At 38.5% G+C, this 25608-nt stretch overlaps 1 protein-coding gene, 1 long non-coding RNA gene and 1 pseudogene across 2 annotated transcripts; 1 reads left to right on the top strand and 2 right to left on the bottom strand.

Annotated features, from left to right (window-relative positions):
* Window positions 1-16: 16 nt before the first annotated feature.
* LOC111344349 (uncharacterized) lies at window positions 17-25348 on the top strand. The gene is made up of 5 exons (XR_015993252.1): window positions 17-121; window positions 233-318; window positions 904-1030; window positions 13931-14050; window positions 22978-25348. It is a non-coding gene; the product is annotated as an uncharacterized LOC111344349 (long non-coding RNA).
* On the bottom strand, window positions 1503-2650 carry LOC148720137 (uncharacterized; annotated as a pseudogene).
* LOC148720136 (uncharacterized) lies at window positions 10464-12486 on the bottom strand. Its single transcript, XM_088739041.1, has 3 exons — window positions 12397-12486; window positions 11480-12024; window positions 10464-10878 (listed from the first exon to the last, which is right to left on the bottom strand). The coding sequence occupies exons 1-3, from the start codon at window positions 12484-12486 to the stop codon at window positions 10464-10466; spliced, it is 1050 nt and encodes a 349-aa protein (XP_088595167.1).
* Window positions 25349-25608: the final 260 nt, after the last annotated feature.

Below are 25608 nucleotides of genomic sequence, written 5' to 3'. Positions count from 1 at the left end.
AACCAGCGGTATAATTGATTTCTCTTCTCTGATCAGCTGGGTTCCGAAGCCGAAACCTTGCCGTATTTTGCCACAATTTACGTTAAGAAAAGGAAAATTGAAGGGTAGATTAAAAGAGGAGGTAAGAACATGGGTTAAAAGGAATGCTTTATTAGACAACTGCAGAACTTTGCCGCGTAAAATTTTTAATACAGTAAAAAAGCTGAGCAAATGGGCCATTTATACTTTGCAGTTATCACCCGGGACAGGTTCGTCTGTTTAACAGTCTACTGGCCCACTGAAAACTTAGTAGGTGACATCCGTTAAAACTAAAATCAGGTAAACATGGTTATCGTAAAAAATATGCAGCTTTTAGGAGCTGGCCAGTAAGGTAGTCCTAATTGCAAAAGGAAATGTAATAGTTTCATATTAGTAATTAGTCATGGTGTAGAGCAGGTCCTTCACAAAAACAGTTTGGGTCGGTGAAGGGGGCTCAAGTGTGACTGCATGAGCTGGGAAAACTTGGATTTCAAATTACTGCAGGGAGGGGGAGTGGACAGAGGGGTCTGAACATCCCAATTCCCATACCCTTATTTAATGGGTCTTGCCACTATGTTTTATTTTCATTGCAAAAGTTTATGCAATTTTGCTAAACTTTTACCCAGGTCTTGCCTCCAGTATACCTCCCATCCCCTATTCTCATGGGTCCCCACCCCCCGGTCCCCCACCACATAACTCTCAGATCCTGGGAATTGCTTTTGAAATTAGGAAAGAAAGTGTTTATACACAAACTAGTGACAATTGTGTAATACATGAAATACAGTGGGGTTTTCTTTTTTCATTAACAGCATATAGTTACGAATTATTTTGAACCCAACCTTCTAAATTTTATTGTCAACTCCAATTCCATAATATTTTTTACAGGTTAATGACTCAGCCATTAGTCTTGTAAATGGTTGGTAAATGGTTTATCAATCAGATTGGAAGGCACAGTGTAAAAGAGGACATTTTATCACCAGCTTCTGAAAATGTGTCTTCAATTTTGTCTTCAGTAAGTTCTTGTTTTGTATTTTATCTTTTGCTTGTTTGTGTGCCTTTTGGTTCTTTCTTTCTTTCTTTATGACTATAGTTTCTGAAATTGTTAGTTCCTCAGTTCTTGTCCAAAAGGATGGTTAATGAACATGACATATCTATTTCATGAGTTTCTCAGCAAATGAGTGCCTAAATCAAGGAACATTTGCTGTGACTATAACAAAGAAGTACTACTGATCACATATTTCAGTCAGTCAAATTTTGACTGACCTAAATGATTTTTCTGTTAACAGTACACCTCTTAGGCCCTTTTACTACATATTATTTGAAAAAATATGCTTTAAATTATAAAGCTTACTTTAGAAAATACACTTTCGAACAATTTTTTTCCTCAAATATAAATTTCAACAAGCTGAGCCCCAATTCCATCATATACTTTCAAAAATGAAAAGAAGACTCCCAAATAGGTTGCTATTTGTGTGTATTTTAAGTGTATGATCATTGACAACAAAAGAAAGGATCTTGCAATGCTGTGGCAAAGTTTACTTCCAAACAACTAGCATGGAAGAACTGTCCACATCTCTCGCAGCCAAGCCAGTCTTCATTGTCATCCATGTGAAACACCTTGAAAACAAGAACATCCCTTCCACTGTCAAAAAGTGAAGTTAAAGTCCAAAATAATTGCTTAATTCTCAATTTGTTATTTGGGATTAAAAACAATACACAGGGGTGATTGTAATAATAAGAAAAGCATAATTATTGTACCTCAAAATGTCACTGTAACAGCTGCCAGGAAGGTTGGATAGAAGCTTCATTCTCTCAATAGAATCATTGACCTTTCTGATTGGTCTGTTATCACACAAGTTCCTGGCAAACTAAAGATAGATCTTACAGTTATATTATATATGATGTAAGGTTGGTTGATGTAAAAATGTAAATATTCTGATTATGTTTCTTTAAAAACTGCTATGGAATGAGATCATGTTATTTTAACTGTTTAATTTTAAAGATATTGATGATATTGGCACTGATGAGCTCACTTATCTAATGCTTTATACCACTCTAAAGATAACCACACAAACAAGTACTCCACAGTGAATCCATCAGTTTGCTGAAAATGGGGTGGTTCAAGGCATGCTCACTCTTTACTTGACCAGCCTGTTTTAGTGTCAGCAGCTGCACTACAAAAATATTGCAACCATTTTAATTAGTGCTATTGGCTATAGCTGCAAAAATGAGTTATGAACATTGTCTTATTATTAATTCTTAGTGATTGATAGAATTAACTATTAAGTTAGGTTCAGTTAAGTTTATGCTACACAAAGTCACTAAATCACCCAATAAAGCTGAAAAATCATAAAGACAATGTGGCCAGTACAATGGCCATTCTTAACTCTCACAAAAATGAAACACTGGGTCGTGCTGGGAATACAGCAACTCACCATATGTTATTTACAAGTCTGTACAGGCTGGGATTGGAAGCTGCTGTTATTTCAGTAGGATGTTTGTTTTCATGAATAGGATCAATGTAGACATGAGTAGATTCCTTGTTATCTAAAATCTTTGCTATACCTGAGGAGAAGCCTCCGCTGCCGTTCTTCGTAGTGTACGAACATAAACTTTGTCTCGTGGCCGCCATCCTTGATCTCATCCCTTGTCCTAAAGTAGAACTTGGATGATGGGGAGTCACACCTCCATTGCTCAATTTTGCGCTCTAGTGACTCTTGGTCATCACCGCAGTATTTGCTGTTGCTGATTGCTCGTGCGATATGACTTCGCAAATCCTGGCGACTGGGGTAATATGTTCGGTTCGACTTTCGGGGTTTCTGATGACCTTCATGACTTCTAAACATTGTCGATGTACTGCTCCAAGCATTTCCGTACCACATCTGGAGTAGTTATATTTTCACTAACTAGCTCGCGGATCTTGCTTGTGATTTTCGGAGGGATGGAATGACCTACTGTGGTGACCTCACCGACAGGATGTACTTTTTGTGCTGTACTAACTGGGAAGCCTGAAATAGAATTTTGTTGTCGTTCTTAGGCGCTTTCCCGTCTGCATGTCATCCTTTAATTGCTTGAGAATCCCAGCTTTTGCCTTCCTTGTACCTTTCTTTGAGGAGCACTCTTTAGATTCTAAAGTATAATCAGTGTACAACTGTATGGCTCGTACTTGCAGACTTGCTGGGCAGTCGAGTTTTCTTGTTCCTTGAACTTTGATGTAACCTCCGGAGCTGGCTGTAACCTCCTGAGGTATTTGAAGGTTTCTGTTTCTATCTGCCTCGAGAATCCTATGTTTTCTTAAAGAAACAAAAAATAATGAGAAGGTTCTAAGCACTCTAAGCCAAGTTTTTTAAAATGTCGTAGCAAACCGTGTCAATAGTATCCATACCGCCTTTGGTACATGCACGGTTACCACTGAGTAACCATACGGTTACCACTGAGTAACCATACGGTTACCACTGAGTAACCATACGGTTACCACTGAGAATGGGTGGACCAGACAGGCAATAGGAAGTTTGCCAGATTTTTGCTCAAACAAAGGTTGTACTGCAAAAGACGGAACTACCAACATCATAAAGAGAGATTTAACAAAGCTGCAACAGAACGCGATCATTGAAATATTGAAAAACTTTCCACAAAGCAAAAGAGATGATTTGTTTTCCAACTGAGATTTCCGGCACTTGCGAATAAAGTATTTTATGAAGAGGCTGTTAAAATAACATATATTCAGTTTTCTTTTATGTTGTCCACAGACCCCAGAGCCCGGTGTTTTCCAAGTATGTTCGGAAATTCTCCCTCATGTTTTATTTTATGTTTAATGAATTCTGAAAACTCCTATCTTTTTAATTATTTTAAATGTATTTTTCACACTATATATGTTATTTGCCGGCTGGGAGGTCCGTATTGTTAAAAACGGTGACCGAGGTCTTGAAAATGCTGCCGGTGGCCCACAGTTTTTCACCACACGGACCGACCCTTTGACGGTAAATAATATTTATTTTTTTCTCATCTCTCAAAACTTTTTCAATTGTTGCGAACAAACACCCACGAAACCTCCCGAGAGCAATTACCGTACCCGTGGGCAGAGATAGGAAAATACTGACTGCCCCAAGAACCAATCAGATTGCAGGATTTATTACCGTGCCCTCTGAGAAGAAAATAAAGATCTCTATTTACTTCGTATAACCATTTACTCCCCACACAGTAACTGGTTTAGGTATCCATCCACATATCATCTTTGGAATTTTGTTTTGGTTAATTAAAGACTTCTGGAAACTTAAGCTTTCACAATCTTGAGTTGCTAAAACTAAACAGTTCCGGTCCACACACACATCTTTCACAGCGCCTCGTCTTTTCTTCCAAACCTGTGTAAACTGTCAAAAACCTATTGGGCCGAGGTTAAAGAAAAATGTAATCATTTTGAGACTGAAAAACGCTTTTTTGAATAGTTGCTAAGTCTTGACAACCGTGAATGATTGTTGACATTTATGAAGATGATTTTGCATTCCTTCGTACTCATTTTCTCACTGGTGGAAGTTGTGCAATAATCTGTTAACGCACGTGTGGAATGCAGTAGATAGTTGCCTTCGGACAATTACCAAAATTAAAATCCTGGCTACTTGATTACTTAATTTTGTTGAATATTTGTGACATAACATTTTGGTTTCATTTCTACATGAGAATATGGATGTGGCCTCTGGGCTCCATAAATGACCACCACATTCTGACCTTTAACAAAAAAAAAAAAAAAGACAGCGAAAGGTCACGTTGTTTTGTAATAGAAACACGAAAACCCTGGCATGGCCTGCCTTGACTGTATTCGTCCTCAGTTTTGTGCAGTCGTTTTTGTTTTCCTGAAAATTGCAAACATAAAATGCACAAAAGAAAAAGTAAAGAAGATTTAAATACCGTTTTTGGATGATTTCTGTGACCTGTCCTTGACGTCTGTTGTGGAGCGCACAAAAAATGTAGTATTCAATGTTGTGAATTGCTCAATAAATTCTTCCTTCCGTTCCTCCGTGCCATCCAAAAACCCGTATATGCAATCACTATCAATGCTCACCTCACGGAGGTTAGCAGGAAGAAACTCGATTTCCTTTTCAACTAATGTAGATTGTTTGCCAGAACTATTTGGATTACAGTTAGGGCTAGTAGCCTGCTTTGGAAAAAACTCGGATAACAGCTCGTTAGCAAGGTGAGGTTAATGAGCCCTGATGAGGATGTGACTTTTAGCAAAAGCGCGGGTTTTTACGATGGTCGCCGAAAAGTAGCAAAATTTGACAAGAAATATTTTCATTCAATAAATGACATATCTTTATTCGCTAAAAATATTTTCATTCAATAAATGACATATTTTTATTCCCTAAAAATATTTTCATTTGGTAAATGACATTTTTAGTTGTTAAAATATTTTCATTCAATAAAAATTTATTTGTGTGCTAAAACTGTTTCCGTGCTCTTATCATTTGTTAAAAAATATATTTATTCGATGTTTTTTTATTTGATGCAACAGTAGATGCAACTATTTGGAATGATTTTTTTATATTAATTTTTTGCTGAAAATTCACTGGATAGGTGCGAACAAAGCGCCAGAATTATAAACTTAGAGTTCCACTCAGCGGCGCTGCTTTTCAATTGTCTTGACCGGTTATTCTCGGTTCTGCGAAGTGTTCTTGATCAGAGTGAGGATCAATGTTGTAGAAACAATTTACTGCAGCTCAGTCAGTGTTTTTCTGAAATACATCAGGTCTGGTTTGAGAGGATGACTGAAATAGGTAGGAGAACAGTAAGTATTGTCGATTTAGGATCGGCTAGTGTTGCACATACATCGCAACCTGGAAGACCAAAGTTCGTCATTGCAGAGGAACTTCTTGAAAATCTTAGAAGCCTAGGGTGCACCTGGAATCAGATGGCGCAGATGCTACGAGTATCAAGATGGACTATATCTATTGTAGAGTGGAAGAGTATGGGTTTGGCTGCAGCAGGTGGTCAAACATAAGCGATGACCAACTCGACGAGGTTATTCGCGGGTTTATATCTCGACATGGAACGACAACTGGACAGTTGTAATTGTTAGGGTATTATCAGCATTTCCTTCACGTTATCAACCCTATACAACAGTCTGATTGCAACAGTGATACAAGCAATGCCAGAACCTAAATATTTGCATTACTAAGCAAGCAACATGAGTAAAATGATGATTAAGTTATATGTCATCAGGTGCAGGTCATTTAGAATAATAACTCCTGTCCACCAAAAGATCAACCAGGCTGTCTGGGAGGGAATTGTTTAATTCATTTCTTCTGTCCTGATGGGGTGGGATTTTAAAGATTTAAAGATCACACTCAGAACACACGAGTCAGTTATATTAGACCGGAAGGAACAAGATCCGGGGAATTTTATTACTATCACTTATGTACTACATGTATGACATCCCATTCAGTAACAGGAATGATACTGCCTTAGTACATCACCTACAGTATAATTAACAATTATTCCACGAGCACGCGTTGGATATGAGATGATAGATAGCCAACGAGGCACGTAGCGCTGAGTTGGCTTCAATCATCTCATATCCAACGAACGTGAGTGGAATAATTGTTTTATTAAAAAGGCTACATTAAATTATTAAATTTTATTACATTTTTAGCTCCCTTTCAATTTTAAGCTTATGCGTACGCTTACCATATTGTAGTTTATGGTATATTGGCTCATATACCATAATGGCTAAGCCAATGAAAAGTCTTGAATTGTATTATCCAATGATCCAGCTTTTAACCATGATGAATAGCAACAGTCATAAAAATCAAAAGTACCATTACATTAAAACTTACATGATGAGCTATCATCATTGCAAACACCAGGAATCTCAGAGATGGCATCATGATTTGTTGCTGATGCCATAAGTACTTCCTCAAGATATGCTTTGTCATGGGTGGGAAACATTTGAGTTAACTGATTAAGGCAGCTTAGGCTAGGAGAGGGATGGAAGGATGGAGCAACACATGATGGGAGGGTGGACTGCCTTGTATTCTGCTTAGACTGAGGGGCTGGATGGTCTGTATCCATCTGATTTTGGGGGATGGCCAAAGCTGTAGGATCATCAGGTAAAGTTTCCATTGGCTTGCTGGCTGGCCACTCCCTCAAAGTTAGGATATGCATCAACTGCCACCGAGTGTGACACATTAGCTAGGCGCTCATAGCAACTGAATATGAGAGGCCCATCCCCTTCTAGATAGTAGGTAGCTGTGACAAAGTGTGATCCTCCATCAATCAGTGCTGCTAGCTCCAACTCAAGTTCTTTAGCATCAGATGTATCATTAAAGATGTCTAGGAGTTGTCCAGTTGTAGCAGGAGCGAGATGGTCGTTCTCGTTCTCCCTTAAAAAGGGTTCCACATCCCCAAAGTACTCTAGTATTTGTTTCATAACTTCCCACTCGCTCCACCATCTTGTTGCGATATATGTTTTCATAGCTGTTCCGGTTCTAGTCTTCCAAGCTAGCCGTACTGCAGCACTGTGGGAGAACATGGATACCCATAATTGGGAAAATCGGTCTAAGACACGGAACTCAAAATGTTTTCCAACGTTGTCGATGGTGTGAGAGAAACACGTAATGTCTAGCAGCTGAGGAAAAAAGAATTTAACCTGCTCCAAAGCAGCATGATTGACAGTGGCTCCGCATTTCTCTAAAAACGAATGAAGGCGATCAGTTTTGGACAGAGGTATTCCTGCTGATATATTTTTTCTTGTATATTTTTAATTTGGAATGTGCGTATATCTGAGCTTTTAAACTTTCAGTTATTTTGTTATAGAGGACCCCCCTTAAAACATCTTGACGTGATGGGAGTGTCCTCTTAAAATATGATTTATTATTATTATTATTTCATTTGTCTCCAGAAAAAATCACTGCCATGTCAGTGTGACGTCAATGCTTCAGTACTCTATTCACCACGAGTAGAATTGTTGATTATTAATTCAAGCAACATTATGGATTATCAAGACTTCCTCTTCCCTCCTCTAACAGGGCCTTACAAAATTATTATCATATTCCTGATCATCACCATTATATATTGTCATTATCACTAACATTGTAATCATGCATCCCTTTAATCATTATTGATACCATATTTTTTTTGGTTTTGAAGGTTTTGATAAGCTTAAAACATTTGGGTTCCCAATACAGGGGGCAATAGATGGCTACAGCAGAAAAGTGCTTTGGCTTAAGGTGGCTAAGTCTAATAATAAACCAGAAATTATTGGTGGTTTTTTTCTTGGTTGTGTCAGAGAGTGCTCTGGATGTCCCATTCTTGTAAGAACAGACGGTGGCACAGAAAATGGCACTGTGGCTGCTATCCAATCATATTTTAGGCACGAAGGCAATGATGAATTTGCTGGTGAAAAATCTCGTAGATATGGAACATCACCAGCAAATCAAAGAATAGAATGTGGGTGGTCATCTCTAAGACGAGCAAGAACATCTTGGTGGATAGATCATTTCAGTAACATAGTAAACACTGGATTAGTGGACACTAAGCTTAGCAAGGAATGCTTGTGGTTTTGCTATGAAAGGGTACTTCAAGATGAATTAGACAAAGTGGAACATCATCGGAACACTCATCTAATACGCCCATCAAGGGTATAGCACAGTGCCTGGCATTCCTAATGTACTTTACCACTTACCTCATTGTTTTGATGGTATTGACTGCAAGGTGACAATTCCAGCTGAAAAGATAAATGCTGTGGAAGTATATGTACATGATGATGATGATGATGATGATGACAATGATTCAGCTATATACCAAGAGTATTTTGATTTTGTTCTGCATAATGAGATGCTTCAGTACCCAAACACTCCTGATGAAGCGTTCCATCTCTTTAAAGCCTTGTTAATTATTGCTAACAGGTAACTCTGCAAATGAACCCTAGAAGGGAATTATAGATGTACAGCAAAAGGAAATTGTCATGATATAGTTTCAGATTTATGATTAGGTACTTGACTGTATGTTTATGGAACTTAACTTAAGAAAAAATATGACTGCATGACTACAAATAAGCAAGCACATGTATCAAGTAATCAATTTAATTATCAAATATAAAACTGATAATTCTTTATAAACATCAAGGCTTGTTAATTTACAAACAGATAACATGTACTACATTGTACTATTTGTAAAATTATAAAACTTTGTGCAACCCCAACTTAAATGTAGCATGTGACATAATTGTCATAGAGTGCAATATATAAACCCATGGAACAGTATTCCCAAAACAAATGTAATCTACAAATGCATGATAAATTTCAACTGTGAAAGAAATTATAGTACTTTAAGTCAAATAGTTATTAATAATAGTTGAAATAAAAATAGAAAAGCTTATAGGACTATAATTATAAGGAATTTCATGGGTATATATTATTTGAGCTCTTACAAAATCATACAATGTCATTATCTGCTTGCATTTAATAGTACAGTAGTTTTCAGAAATACATGAAACTTGTATCAAGTAGTATGTGCATAAGTCAATAACTTCAAAAGGAAACAATGGTATAGTAATCACTTCTGTGTATTATTTTAGTGACTGTTTCAATTGTTTATGAAAACCACTCTAATTGTTTACTTCAGAACTCTCAAACCTATCAAAGGTAACATTTTTAAAACGGCAACTTGATTAGTTTACTAATAGCAAAGTTGCTCCACCTGCTAAAAAGTGTTTATACATTCTTTAAAGTAAAACACATGACTCTGATTGTAAACTTTTTTCTAAACGATGCCAAAACCTGGAGAGTTAAGCATGCAAAATATGAAATCTCCTTTAAATGACCCATAACTAGATAACAGATTGTCTGTAACTGTAATATACAGTACATTAAAGCAAGTGCTAACGTAGAGCTTTTTATTCCCCTCGTGTATGAAAACAATTGAAGGCCTGGGATGTAAACTTAACAGAGGGATACTCCTACTCCCTGTTAAAAATGCTAAGATACCTTCAAGAGAAATATTTACTGTAACATAGGAATCAGTACTACTATCATAGACCTCGCTCATAACAAGACCTTGTTCAACATCTTCCAACAATTGGTTCCAATAAAAAAGAATGGTCTTTTCTTTTTCACTTTTGTTGCTTCCTTCAGGAGCTAACTTGACAGTAAATAGGCTATCTATTAATTCTGCAGTTAAAGTAATACTAGAAAATTCAAATATATTCCTTGCCTCAATGGGGTGATTCCTCAGCATATGTAAAACCCCAACTGCATTTAACCCATTAATAAACTGATTCATTTCACCAAGAGAAGGTGTTAAAGTGTAATGGATTGTGGCGGCTGTTAAAAACTCGGCCTTATTGGAAAAGACTATTGCTTTGGTATAGCCCATATCATGAAATGATTCTCTGAAATAAGAGTTAGCTTTCTCTTCAAATAACTTTGGGTCATCTACACTATTTACTTCTTTCAACTTCCTTTTACATCTTTATTGGGAATACTGTCAATATTGCTCTTAACATGCTTAACATCACCATGTAAAAGATAGTCCACAACTGGTGGACAGAAAAACTGGGGACCCCCACTACCATTAACAATAGCCAAACCACAACATAAACCATACTTGAAGTAATCATTTTGCTGAAGTGCAATTAAATTATGTGCAAAGATTTTACCATTTCCTTCTTCCCCAACAAACAAAGATGAAGAATATAATTCTTTATGGATTAAGGAAGAGAATTCTCTTTTGGGCCCTCCCTGGTCAACCCCAGCCTCACTCACAAATTGCACTTTTACGTAACTATTTTTATTAAGATGTTCCTTCTTTACACTGTCACATTTCATCTTTGTGTCTTGCCATAAAGAGCTTCTCCTTACTTTGAACCTGAGAAAAATAACAGGACATTACTGGTAGTTTCTAACTAGAAAGTGAGTGTTGTAAGTAAAAAAGGCACTGTTTTGAGGGATTTGAAACAGTAACTCAACAAACAGGGTATACATGTTTCAACTAAAAGTACGTACATAACTATTTATTTAAAAATAAGCAAAATGACTTCTGTCGCGGTTTATAAGTTGTATTGCAAGAGTGTTCAACCATGTAAAATTGATTTGCCAAACTGAAATACATGAATAAAGTGAGATTCTAATGAGATTCGTAACTTCATGTATTAGTATAGTAGGTGGACCATCACAGCGAATGAACCATCTAGGAAATTGTATTAGAATGTTGAAAGACCTGAAAAAATTTTCAGGCTTCCCATTAATCACCCAGATTGTTTATTCACTGCAACAGTCCACCTAATGTACTAATACACATATCTACTGAAGTTCAGTTCAGACCATTTAATTTCAAACATTACCTTCATTAAACAAAATTTATCAATATAATAGAGCCGTTTTTAAAGTCCTGCACTAGCTCCCACAACAGCCCGCCCCCAAGCCCCCAATCAGTAACCTCCAAAATTGAGAAATTTACCAAATCAAACCTGATGTAGGATTTCTCTTCCAATTCAAGTGCTTTGCATTCACAAAGCATTTGAAGATCTTCGGTAAATGTGTTTGTTGTACCAGCTTCAGTCTCCTCAGGAATGTGTATAATACTTTCGTAACTTTCCTCTCCATCTGAATCATCAGAGACATAGAGTATGTCCCCATACTGTCTGTTAACATACATATAGTCAAGGCCACTGGATGTCTGATAAACTTGGCTTTGGTTTGAACTGCTCATGCTTGCACTGTTTGCAATGGAGGTGCTGGCATTTGGGGTGAAGTGATCTTTCTGGCTTTGGTTTGAACTGCTCATGTTTGTATTGTTTGCAATGGAGGTGCTTGCACTTGAGGTGAAGACTTTCTGGCAGACAGGGCATTTTGCAGTGGAATCACAATTGACTAACCACTCTTTGAGACAAACCTCATGAAAAACATCCCCACAACTATTTGGCTTGGCAGCAATTTGATCTTTAGATATTTCCTCCAAACAAATTGCACAACAAACATTGGGCTCAGTTTTTCTTAAGTTGGATGAAGGACCCTGAGAGTGAGAATTCATAAACTCACATTAGCTTATAATTTCTGTGAAAAAATCCTCTCCCTGTAAAAAAAATGCTAACCCTTTGCCCGACCCCCACCCCCTGTGGGCTTGGCATAGATAAGCGAGTGCATTAGCAAAGTTTTAATTATGATTTTGACATTTCCTAAATAACTTTTAAATCCCCCGCCACAAGACAAAAGAAAAGTATACGAATGAACACCGTCATCACTAAAAATACTCAATAATCGGCCCCTAAAGCAATGAAATCTTTCAGGTAATGAAGTTAACGTCTAAAATGCCCCTACGTTTTTCTCCTAAATATCACCACTTCTTTTTTATTTATATGTAAAACAATATACTTTAACCACTTACTTTAGCTGAGCTATCGTAAATGCTCTTCTGCAACTCTTCATCATCACTGGACGTTTCTGGTTTGCTTTCCACGTTTGACATCTTGGGCATTTCGGAAAACAGAAAATCTGATTTTGTACTGATAAACAATGTTATTCTCTTGTACTGTCTTCCAACTTCTTCTCTGTATTTCTCCAAAATGAAGGGCGCATTAGATCTTGGTATATTGACTATCTCGCTACCGTCGGGGTAATGAAGAACATACTATAATCCATCATGCAGGCTTTTATCGTGACTTGTATGTTTAGTGACTGCTTTCTCCTTTATCTGACTTGCACTTGCATCTGTGGTAGTAGTAATTGGCAATGTCTTCCCTCTACACTTTTTAAGTTCACCATTACAGTATTTCATTACTCCTATATTGACAATAACATCCTTCTTCTTACAAGCAGTAGTCACTTTGGGTTTCTTCCCTTTGGGCTCAAACTTTCCTCTTCTTTCTTCTTCTTTCCTTTTTCTAAATTCGGAAAATCCGATGATAGAAGCCTTAGTAGGAGATGTCGATTTAGAGCCGCAATTCCAACAAAATTTTGCCAATTGTGGCAGAGACTTTCCACATTCGCTGCCAAACATGGTTTCGGAAAGGCGAACAAGCTAAGGATGGAACGAGTGTTGGCGGGAAACTAAGAAAGAACTATTACCCAGTCTTCCTTGGCGCATCCTCGGAGACCCAGGGGCTGAGTGGATTTCAAGTTAGGGCATGAAGAGCCCCTGGGGACATTGTCTTACAAGACTAGTTCCAAACGGTCGCAGTGGCTCTGCCGTCTGATTGGTGCCAGAAAATCTTTGTGTTTTTCTGCCCAATCAGAGTGAAGTGTGCTTTAGAGTCCTTTCGTGTGTTTTTTTTATTTGCTGCAGTATATTTTTTATTTGCGTTGAGCCTTCTGGGCCACCATAGGAAATGCATAAAAAAGGAATTTTTGTCACTAAGAAAGGATATGTTTTCTGGGATTGAAAAAGTTGCCGAAAAAATGCTCGAAAGACCCATAAGTTGCCGAAAAAATGCTCTAAACCATAAGTTGCTCAAAAGTTGCTCGAAAGGCCAAAAATTGCCAAAAAGTTACTGAGCAACTTGTGTAAAAGCCTATCGGCAACCATATCTTACCACTGGTTAGGGTTAACTATTACTAAAGTGGGACGACCGCTGACACCATAAAATTATACTGCGGGAGGAGGTCACAGAGTTCGCGACCCATGCAAGTCTGCAGCGTGACCTCGTTAGAGGTTGGTTATCTTCAATGAGTGATTGTAATCTACCATTAGTTTTTAGATTTGAGATGACTGGGTAAGTTAGATTTTGAAAAGTAAACTTCTGTTACTCAATTCATAGCTCATCTTGCACGATCATGCGGCGGCAATATGTAAGTTGTGATAGAAATTATATTGCGCTGCGCTTCAAACATGAAGTAGCTTTTGAAATCTACTTTGTAGTCATTTGAAATGTAAGTTTAAGACTATCTCTAACTTTTTTTCAACTCATGTGTCCTAACTGCAGATGTAAAGTTCCTGAAGTCATGGAAGGAAGAGTATCGATCGAATGCTTGCGGTTGGAACTAGTGAAACACAAATCGATCACATCACAAATCATGCTTTTCTGGATCAAAGCTGCTTAAAGGTTTGCGAAACACTTTCGTCACGTTTGTGGTTTTTAAGAGGCTGTCTCTCTTATTTCCACCCGGTCAATTTCGCGTCAAAAATAATTTTGCCTGAAACTCTGTCAACAGAAAGACTTTACTTAGGAAATAACTAAATTAGGTTTGGTTTTATTCGAAATAATTTTCTGACTGCGTTAGGGGCCACAGTTATTTCCCAGTCCGTGGGAACCGTGGCAACGTCTCGAAAATTGAAAAGGAGGCATATGTTGCATTGTAAAATATTTGATTCGCATAGTTAAGCCGCCGAATTTGTATCAGATTGCTTAAAATCCTTTCTAGTTTGCCAAGAAAGTTAGAATTTGCCCTCTCAAAATATCTGAAAAGGCGAATTTTAGCATATTCTAACCCCTATAAATCGCCATCGGCCGATGGCCGTAAATAACCTTGATTTAGACGTTAAGTTTTGGGATTTGGGACCTGGTTGACAACTCTATCCTACACAGCCGTTAAGTTTAGACCTTCATAGGCAAAAAAATGCAAAAACCCCGGTACGTTTTCGATTTTTCAAAAGTTATGACCGTTTGAATCAGCACATGTACGAGCTTTCGCGATTTCATCACCTACACCAAAATCGAACTACTGGAGCAGATTTCGTCATAAATACAACTTACCCGCTTTGCAGCCCGGCGTCATGGCTAACTTCAGTATTTTTGTAATAACCAAATTGCTGAAATCCATGACAACCTCAACAAATTGCTAGTTATTGCCTTCGAAAAGTAGGCTGGATCCATCGTGATTCGATCGTGGTATCAAAACAAATGGTCGGAATTATGGCCACATTTCGCAGTTAATTACCCATTTAATATCGCTTCCGGGGTGAATTTTTCCAGAATCAGAATATGAACTCTCCATGTCTGGAAGCTGAGGAGGAAATGAAGGTTTTAGCCTTCTGAAGTGAAGAAATAATCGATTAAATTTAGATCACGACGATCCAGTTCGATGTTGTACTGTTCTCACAAAGGTCCACACAAAAGAGAAGTCCGCTGATAGCTTGTGCCGTACGCTGCGTCGTATGATTTTGTTCTATCCCAATTTACACCTCAATGTAATATCTGGGGAGAAAATTGTGGCTGAAAAGAATAAATGCTTTCAAGCTGGAGTTTCATCTGATACAATTAATAAATGAATTTCAAATGTCCTGAGCTTGCTTCTCTCGGTTCCGCGTCGATTGTGTCCACAGACCAGCAACTTGTTAATAGCCGGAGAAATCGGCTGCAAACATGATAAAAATGTTGAGACATGCTTGGTATGAACAGATGTTATAAGTGTTGTTTCTGGTAAATTTTCAATCGTTTTTATAAAAAAATATCACTGATTGCGACAAGCTGAACACACTTATCCCTGTTTTCGTTAAAAATGATTTCGACTTGAAGAGCAAGGCTCAGTACGATGCCTATATCGTGTATCAGACACTGCTTGACATGTCGTCAAACTAGGTACTATCTTTCACTGATTTAGTTCTGAATTCTAAGTGAGTAAAGCACGACAAAATTTAATGTCACAGATATCATAAGCTTTGAATATTACACTATAACAACGCCGTCAGAACTTGATATCGGAACCAAAGGAAGTTTGTACCTGTAGACAATATTCTACACTTTCAGCAACTGTATAGGACATTGTTTACATAAGTCTACTGTGAAACACACTGACAATCCTTAATCACGTCGGACAGTTTGTTTACGAGGATCTGCTTTTTGTCTCTCAGTTTTACAGGGATCTCAAAATGACTACAGATGGCTCGCAACAAAACTACATTGAATTTCTGAAGTGTGTTACTGTGGTAACGTTCACAGAGGTCATACGTGTCGTAGCAGATTCGATGCGAGACTTTGATCTCTTTGTTAACTTTGTCTACCAGATCTTGTCTCTCGGAATTCTCCTAGACGCATTGGACATCTTGCTCGTCCAGCGATATCCTGATCATACCCTGATCTTTGCGTCGCACTGCTGCAAGCCGGGAGAAAAAGCTCTGAACTTGGCTTTTTGTCAGCCACTGTTCTCTAGTGAACACACGTGCATTTGATTCATTTTTCACATTTCACACGTCCACTGCAACTTGGGCGGGGTCTGCCTTTCTCCCAATTCTTTCTCCAAGTGTAAACAATGCCGTTAGGTATTCTTTTACATTCTCTAAAAATCTAACACTGCCCTTTGGTTTGCTTACGGCCCATTCTGTTAGTAGAGGCGAGAGGGGCGAAGTATCCCCAAGAGAAGTGAGTGGTATACTGGAATCCGACGAACAGCTCGAACACTCGATACCAGCGGTATCTATTGACGAGAACTTAAGGGCCCAGCCCCTTTTGATTGCATCATACTGGCTTAATCTGCTGACTGTATACTTTCGAACGTCAAGGTGGAGCTCTAGTTGCGAAAACGTTTTGAACACTTCAACACACCCAAGCACAGAGCATTCAAACAATGGCGTTGTACTCTCTGTTTCCTTGCCGTCCTTTAAACGACGCTTGACCATGCGCTTTTCAGGAGGATCATAAAATCCTTGAGATTCTATGGTTTGAAGGGACGTTTCACCTTGTTGCTTGATATAAATCACGTCATATGGGATATACTTCCCTTTACCGATGCCATAACATTTCCAAATTCTCAGACCGGTATCTCCATATTCGAAGTTGTGGAAGCTACTGAAATGCTCAATCTTATTTATTCAGAGAGTGTTCTTTGATTCGTCGACTATGCTAACTGCAGCGGTTGTTCCCTTCACTGGGTGTTGCGTCAATGCATCTCTCATGTCAACGGCAGTTAGAACATCGTGCCCTTCGTTGTAGTAAGTGCGAATAGAGGACTTCATTGGGCAGAGGATACGATTGCAAATGTCTTTACCATACTGCGGCTCAGAGTAGTGATAACTATGAACTTCAAGCCCAACTCCTTTTGTGACATCTCTCACAGTGGTTACTAGGGAGCTGTTATGATAGCAACTGGCTTCATCTGACCTCAGATGAACTTTCTGCAGCAAAGGATTCTTGACTTTCAGCTGCTTTAGAAGATCTTCGAGAATTGACGTAACTGCATACCAGTCCTGAGTACACTGATAAAAGAGGTGAGTGTACGAGATGACTTCCGTCGTGTTAGACTAGCTTTGAGACACAAGGCTGCTAATGTGCCAACTTAACCCTCTTTTTTTGTACCAGTCACTTTGCTTCTCTCTATAGTGCAGCTGCAGAAACTTCATGGCCCAATCTATAACAAGAAGACACGAAGTCTGGTCAAGCTTTGCGATGATATCTTGCTTTTACGGACCTCATAATGTGAGCTTTCCACTGAACGATAGCCTCTGAAGATATCTGGATATCATACAACAAGTCATTTTTTTGGTCCTCGCTGTAAAAAACTAAGGTTTTGTTATCCTTAACAATCTGTTGCATCTTCTGCAAAACGGAAGTAATTTCGTCGCATTGAGAGCAGAGAAGCATGTGTTGATGTGAGCATTGTTCCTGGAAATCTGGATCGTTTGGATGGCTGAGACCAAACTTAGGACAGTGGTTGGGACATTCGCTCTCATCTTCCTGGCAGTGACTCTGAAACTGGGTTTTGAGGTACCTCTTACCCTCGCTGAGGGCTCTTCGCAGTTCGTCTGCCACGTTCTTTGCAAGCCCAATCTGATCAAGCTCGTCCACTATTCGGAGGAGTTGCGCACGAACCCCGCCGACCCATCAGCTGCTGTGTTATCCAAGCCGCTAAGGGACTTCTGTTGAGAGGCTGCCCTTACCTCGACGATGCGAACTAGGGTTGAATGGCTCAGTGGTTCAAACTTCTCTTCTTCGCAGAACTGAAGGTACTGCTTGACCATTGTTGACCTTGTGACTTTGCGAATGACATTTGGCATTGTGATCTTCTCGCCACTGCTGAGCCTCAGTTTCCTAGTACTAAATGACACGTCTTGATAAAAGTAGGGGCGGCTCGCGAAGTCTAAGAAATGGTTAAGCTTTATTGGTGGCAGTCGAACTTGATGACATGGGGACTTTTCGACCAAAGAACCTGGACCACATTCTCTTGCATGAGCTCTAGCGCGTCTAATTTGCCACTCGGTTAACTTTGCGTATGGCTTGTGGATTTTCTGAAGCGTCTACACTGGATATCGATACGCATACAGGCTAAGAATTTGGGTCTTCAAGGTACTTGTCATTGTGTTGCTATAGGCCTGCATCAACGGCACAAGGTCCATGTGGCTGGTCCCTTTATCGGGTGTGAAACAGGCCTGAAATAGCTCTTGTCCAGCCTTCGGCGCTATGACGTCACAAACGAGAGCACAAGCTTCAGTAGCCTTGTCGATGCAAATCTCTTTCACGTGTTCTTTTGCCTCCTCCCTTGTACTTTTCAGCTGAAAGGTCAAGGGACTGACGCAGCCACCACCGGTTGCTGATGGGTTCAGTTTCTCCATGGCATCTGTAAACGCCGACATTGCAAACTCGCTGGTACTTTCAGCTGCCTCGTCGTCTCCAGAGCTCTGGCTGTCGGTCCCAGATCTGCATCCCAGAGTCCAATCAGATTTAAAGGCATTCTCTTTCGGTCGAGGCGGCGTCGTGGCAGGTGTTGATGTGACCGTTGCAAGATTTATAGCTGCCATTGGTTTGGCGAGTCTGGGAGTTGAGAAAATCAAACAAAAATTAGAAGTCCTCCCACCATGTGATTAACTGCATAGTCTGTCCACAACTGAAATTTTTGAGCGCATTGTTGCGAAAGTAGAATTTAGTTCATCTTCGTCAGCAATACGCGTACAAAATTTCGTTCTGTTCACAATCAGCATCACCGCGTGCAATTGTATGGTACATTATCAACCATTTTCTCTTTTAAAGTCGTCCAATTTAAAGCCTAAACACTATTTGTCATTTTTTACGAAATTTAATCCCATTTTGGCCATGCACCTGTAAACATACTTTGCTTACTACATCAGCAATGTTGCGCGAAATATTTTAGAGTGTGGCCACGCCGAGGAAAACAATTTTGCTTACATGCAACATTTCCATTGAACATTTGTCCTTGAAAGTTCTCTAGGTGTCAATGCATATCATGATGTGCTTTATTTATAGGATCAGGTAGCTTTATATCACCTATAAGGTTCGTCCTCTTGCTGGTTACTTTCTTCGGGACGTTGCCCTTGCAACAACGTCATGTTCTCCGCGAGTTTGATTTTGTGCAGCTTGTAACAAGATACACAGATTACTGAAAAGCACGAAATAAAACAATAATGCAAAATGATAATAAGCAGAGTAATACTTATATTAGATAACAGATAAAAACAGTTGCACTATGATCATGTGACCCCTGTGTACTCTCTTAAATTTCCAATAGGGGGTGTGCTGCCAAGGTTGTTAAACTTGACTCTAGGGATAAAAGGACGAAAATCGATGCCTCCTGGTTTCTATATCAATGACGCAAAAGGGCTTTGTGTAAATGCATAAACGTCAAAAACAGAAGGAATATTATCTTGCAACAGCGTAAACATTGGTGTCAAGTAACTCTCCAAGGTTATTTATCTAGTATCTCGCCTTGCGTGTATGACATAAAAAATGCTTTTGTAAACATGTAGGTGTTGAGAGATAAGGTAGGGCAGAAAAACCCAATATATTACGCATTTGTCAGTACAGTTGCTGTTTCCCGATTATAAACATAATTGACTAACATCACAATTTTGTAGTGTTGGAAACTTTGGTTGTAGATTTCAAGTTTGCCTCAGAGCACTGTTACAAGTCGAAGTGTGAATTAAGTTATCAAGTTGCACTAGCTGCCACATGGCCTCCATGTGGAATGACGGTACGTATCTTGCGACGAAATCACAGCAGCTGTTTTGTTTTATACTCACTTGCATGCGAGCTTTGACCCAGATATTAATCAAATCCAAAATACTGAGTTCTGACATTTACCTCACCTCAATATACGTGTAGATCTTATCTTAATTTAAACCGTGGTCCACATTTCAGGACAATACCTTATTGGTAAGCTATAATTTATATAATCATACTTACGGGAACCTGTTGGAACGAGTTCTGAAAAGATAGCATAAATTTCCCTTGACATGTCGAGATGAACTGCATTTCTAGCATTTAGCTGCTTTTTCCGGCCGTTGTGCAGCGGGTACTGGCAAGTGCGACGTGGTCGCCAGTTTTTACCCATGTTTCCTATATGCTTTTCGCAGATTCAAAGTTCTTCAAGTTGATCGGGGGAAAGGTCGTGTAGCAACCCTGACCTGTTAACGATAAGCTCATATTCTTGTACCTTTCCTCTGACTTAAGTGACATGCTTGTAGATGATCATTGATGTCATGTTTACATTCTGAGAGCTTTATCAACCTTGCTGAAGACTCGCTACAGACTGAAGCCTTCCTGGTTTCGAAAAAGCACTTACATGCCATACTACACTTGCAGGCCTTCCAGAAAAATAAAGGGCCAGCGGGTTCACCCACAATGGTCAATGCGGACCTCTGTGAAAACAGAACCACGGCTGTGCTCGATAGTGCAATCGTTCAGCTTCAAATTCCAAATTTTAGCCCCCAAACTTCGACATATAGACTTGTGAAGTTCTATGACTGATTCTTGAAGAGAATGCAGCAGCGATCCAAAGTTTTAACAGGACATTAAGCGCGAAACATGGCTTTAGCTTTCGAGTTTAGTTTGCAACAACCAGTTAAAGAAGAGTGTCGATACACGCCGACCGCTGAAGTTTGGAGTTATTTGCTGGAGTTATCATTAAGTTCACCAGTTTGGGGAGCGAGGAACATCTGAAATCTCACATAAAGCCAAGGTACGCCGAAGGTAAGCTGTATTTATGACGAAATCTCCTCCAGTGGTTCGATTTTAGTGTATGTGAAAAAATCGCGAATGCTCGTACATGTGCTGACTCAAATGGTCATAACTTTTGAAAAATTGAAAACGTACCAGGGTTTTTGCATTTTTTTGCCTATAAAGGTCTAAACTTAACGGCTGTGTAGGATAGAGTTGTCAACCAGGTCCCAAATCCTAAAACTTAACGTCTAAATCAAGGTTATTTTCGGCCATCAGCTGATTGAGATTTATAGGGGTCAGAATATGCTAAAATTCGCCTTTTCAGATATATTGAGAGTGCAAATTCTAACTTTCTTGGCAAACTAGAAAGGATTTTAAGCAATCTGATATAGATTCAGTGGCTTAACTATGCGAATCAAATATTTTACAATGTTTCTAAATATGCCTATATTTCAATTTTCGAGATGTTGCGACGGTCCCAACAGACTGGGAAACAATTATGACCCCTAACACAGTCAGAAAATTATTTCGGATCAAACCAAATCTAATTTAGTTCTTTCCTAAGTAAAGTCTTTCTGTTTACAGAGTTTCAGGCAAAATTATTTTTGACGCGAAATTGACCGGGTGGAAATAAGAGAGACAACCTCTTAAGTTTCAAACCTACTGTTATTCTGTTGCATTATTCCTTTGTTTTAAGATATTTTGATGATTTCGCCGATTTCGGCGCACAGGGTTTATTTGAGGTTGAAAGATGCATGATCGCCACAAACCATTTTACCGAAAAGTCTCAATGTTTAGATCAGCTTTGGAGAAAGAGGAACAAAAAGTGTTAATAGTCTTTTGTTTGGTTCGCTGCACAGGGCATTTTATTGGTTTGTACGTTGATACAGAGGTAGTTTTCTCAAAACTTTGTTTGAAATAATTCTCACGAAAGTATTGTTGCAACCAGTTACCTTGTGACATTGATGTATCTACAGTAGCAAAGGACAGAAGTCCTCAGGTTTGCTTTTGTAAAGAGTTTTGAAATTATTGGCCGTTGCATGCTGTTGTTGTTACAAGAAGACGTTTGGTGGTAAAATCCACCAATTTGAACATGGTTCAAGCTCGAGCAAAGCACACTGGGTATTGCTTGGTGGTGTGGTATTGCTTGAGTATTTTTGTTCACTGATAATAGTTCTTGTTAAGCTGCTCCCAGTGAATAATTGTTTCTAGTTAGTCAATTAAGTAATACACCGAATCAAAATATGGCATCCAATTTGAATTGCCACTGTTCTAGACTGACTAGCCTCTCACACATGTGATAATCCTTTTGTGTTTCCACGTCAAGATGAGGCTAGTAAGTCCAAAACAATGCTAATTCAAATGGGACACCATATTTCAATTCGGTGGATTACATGCAGTTTGAAAGGAAATTCATGTTTGTTGGAAACTGTTGTTAGCCTCACAAGTTATATTGAAGGTTTATCATAAATTTCTATTTACTGCGAAATGCTGGTGTTCTCTTTGCAACGAATCCCATTTCTATCAGGTTTTCGTTTTCTTTTATTTAGTTTAACAATTGAGAATGTTCTTTGAAACCAAACTTACAGGAAACTTCCAAGTTATAATAAATTGATAAAATAAAAATCTTTATTTATCCTGATAGACCAATCAGCTGAACCCAGAGGGTACAGCTGGTGTTAACTGGTGATCAGCAATATAGTTATAAGATGTGTATCTAAAAAAATTTATCTACATCTAATTAACAGGACAATAGAAAAATTGTATCTATATTGATAAAAATATGTATATAAGAAAAAGATATGTAGATACTAATGGAAAGTACAATCATGCTCCTTCATGTCTAAGTCTAAAAAATACCCAAATTGCGACTGACTGGTCACCAATGCGACCAAAAATTAGGTGTTGGCGACCAGAATTTTAGAACTGGTTACCACCATGGCGAAAGCAAAATCGCCACAGAATCAGTATTACTGTGTTCCACTTTGCAATCAAAAAGGTTCATCTGGTCCAAATAGTTGAATTTTTTAATCTCCCGACCGAGTAGCTTGTGTGGGATCAATGGCTGCATGCAATTTGAAGAGACACAGGCAAACATTTTGCCATCACAGATGCTACAAAAGTGTGTTCTCTACATTTTAAAGGAGAACACCTCAAGAGGAGTTTAGGCATTGGACGACTGAATTATGTTGACAGGGCAGTTCCTTCCGTTTTTGCATGGAAAAAGAGTTCACCTTGAAAGAGACTGCCACCAAAGATCAGAGCTTCCCCTTCAAATCCAGAAAAGATTCGTGCTGTCAAAAGTATAGAGTCTTTCACGGAAAACGTGGGTAGCTATTTATGTCTACATTTGAATTAGGAAGTCTGGGAACACTATTGATATTGATATTTACCCGAAAGTTGGCCTCGGTATACCACAACTAATTGCTCTTTGTAGAGCCCACAGGACTGCTACCAAACTTTGTCTGAACCATTTCACTGACTGTCTGGAGATCAGAGAAGAGTAGCACTTCCCATTTTGGGATTAATTGAAGCTATAGCTTTTTTAAATTTTTCTTCTTCAATGTTGTGGTGGAGTATTTAACGGGCCTCATATAGCTGGCATCTAATGCCTTTGGCAGACTTCTCATTATCAGGCTTAACTATTGTCACTAGGACATCCATAACAGGTTGTGGATGGATTGAATCACCCCAACCTCTCCTGTGCCTACTTTGTAACTTTGAGGTGCATACTAGAGATAGATTTTCATAAAATTCATCCTGAAGGTCTTAGTTGTTGCTTTCAAACAATGAATATTTACAAATTTTTAACATGAGGGCTGTGTGATTACAGTAACCCACTTTACCCGCAGCACATGTACAAGTGGCATCTATCACTTGGCCAGATATGATGCAAAGGGCTGCCTGTAGGGTATGAGGGGCTTCATGTTTCTTGTAGCTGTGATAGCATTAACATTTAAAATAGAAATAATCTTGATCATCAGCTGCTTCAATTTCCTTTAAATATTCATCTTGGAGAAATTAAGGCTTGTTGGAACAGAATGGTGTTCAGCATTCCCTCTTCTTTTACCAGAATTTACTATATGCTTTTTCATTTCAGTCTTTGTGAACAGTGGCAATTTCTGTAGAGCTTTCCCCCAGCCAGTAGTTGGGTATTTTACTCGGGGAGCCGCATTATTCTGAGATGAAGGACCAGGAAGCAAAATAACATCCCCTAGCCTTGCGTTAAGTATAAATTTAGTTTGGATCTGGGTCAACTATAAATTTGTCCCTTCCACTTGCAATGTACTCCTCTACTCTAAAAGACAGAACAAAACACATCCTTCTAATCTATACTTACAATTTATTTGAGTAATTGCTTGTGGTAGTCGTGTATTAAATGAAACAAAACCTGTGCAGCATTGCATGCAGCTGGAACTTACAATACATCTGAAAACATGAAATTATAATGTTTACGTTATTGATCGGTGTACACATACCGCTTAATGAGTGTCACTTTCATGTTTAACCCTTTGCAAGAATCATCTCTACATCGCAGCCAAAGCAATCACCTTTTTTCAATTAAGCAGTCTTCCTTCCCTCAAGACTTGCTCCAGGAATATCATTTTCTGTGATTATAACTGCAATAGTAAACGTGCTCACATGAGGCATTGCCATGTTGAAATTATTTCCTGTCTTTGTCCGCCTCGTTTTCATGTTCTCACACCGAGGCTTCCTCGAGCCGTCCACCATTATGAATTCGGTGTATAAGATATCTCATTATTTTTGAGCTAAGTAATTGAAATATTACACAAGTTTGAAATACATAACACAGCAAAACATGTTTTACCAGTTCAATTTCATTGTCAATATACTGAACAGTTTGAACCCTTTCTTATCACAAAACCAATGATTGATAGAGTTCACAAGGCAGAGGAACATAAGTGCTTTACAAAATTTATTCACAATGAATTTTCCAGTATATAATTACCTGATGCAATTGCAAGTTCTTTAAACTAAGCATTGTGCGTTGATTTTACATGTCTCAGAAGTTTCCAATGGCAGCTATTCTGTTTGCTTGTCAGTATGATTTATAATGCATGTAACCACCTAGTTGTTTCTTGACAGTTGGATGTCAATGCTTTCAATAATGATGATAATAATAATAATAGTAATAATAATAATGAGATGAAAATGTATCTTTTGTTACAAGTAAAGTGTAAGAAATTGTAAAAGGCAAAGAGTGAGAATTAAAAATCTATTATATATTACATAGCTAATTCATATTTAAAAAGATTTTTCAAAATGCATAGTGTTAATCTGAGGCTTAAAACAAGTTCCCTTCCTAAGATTGCAACTGAGTGGTTTAACATGAGACATGGGTAAAAGTGGATGTCCTTTAGTATTTGAAACAGCTGTCTAGTAAGAAACATTGTGCAGATGTAGCATCTGACCTGGATGTAGACAGATACAGTAAATGGGTAATTATTATTGGGTAGAACAATTGTACATATTAAAGAGAAGGTGTATTTCTGATTGATTGTACCCCTCTTTTTGCAGTTCTAAGGATATGTAGAAATTTGTTAGCTTTAATAAGTTTGTCCTCTACATGCACTGAAAATTTGACATTGGAAGGTGACCCCCAAAATCTCTACTTCTTTACAGCTTGGTATTGTCCCAGTAAATGAATAGACATTGCAGTTGTCTCTCTTTTTGATCACCAGCTCTCTAAATTTGCTTGGATTGCAAGACATTCCATTTGTATTAGTCCAGTCTAGAAACTATGATACTAACTG

Source organism: Stylophora pistillata, chromosome 11, assembly GCF_964205215.1.
Source record: "Stylophora pistillata chromosome 11, jaStyPist1.2, whole genome shotgun sequence".
NCBI classification, from domain to species: Eukaryota; Metazoa; Cnidaria; class Anthozoa; order Scleractinia; family Pocilloporidae; genus Stylophora; species Stylophora pistillata.
This window is presented reverse-complemented; position numbering and strand designations above follow the sequence as displayed.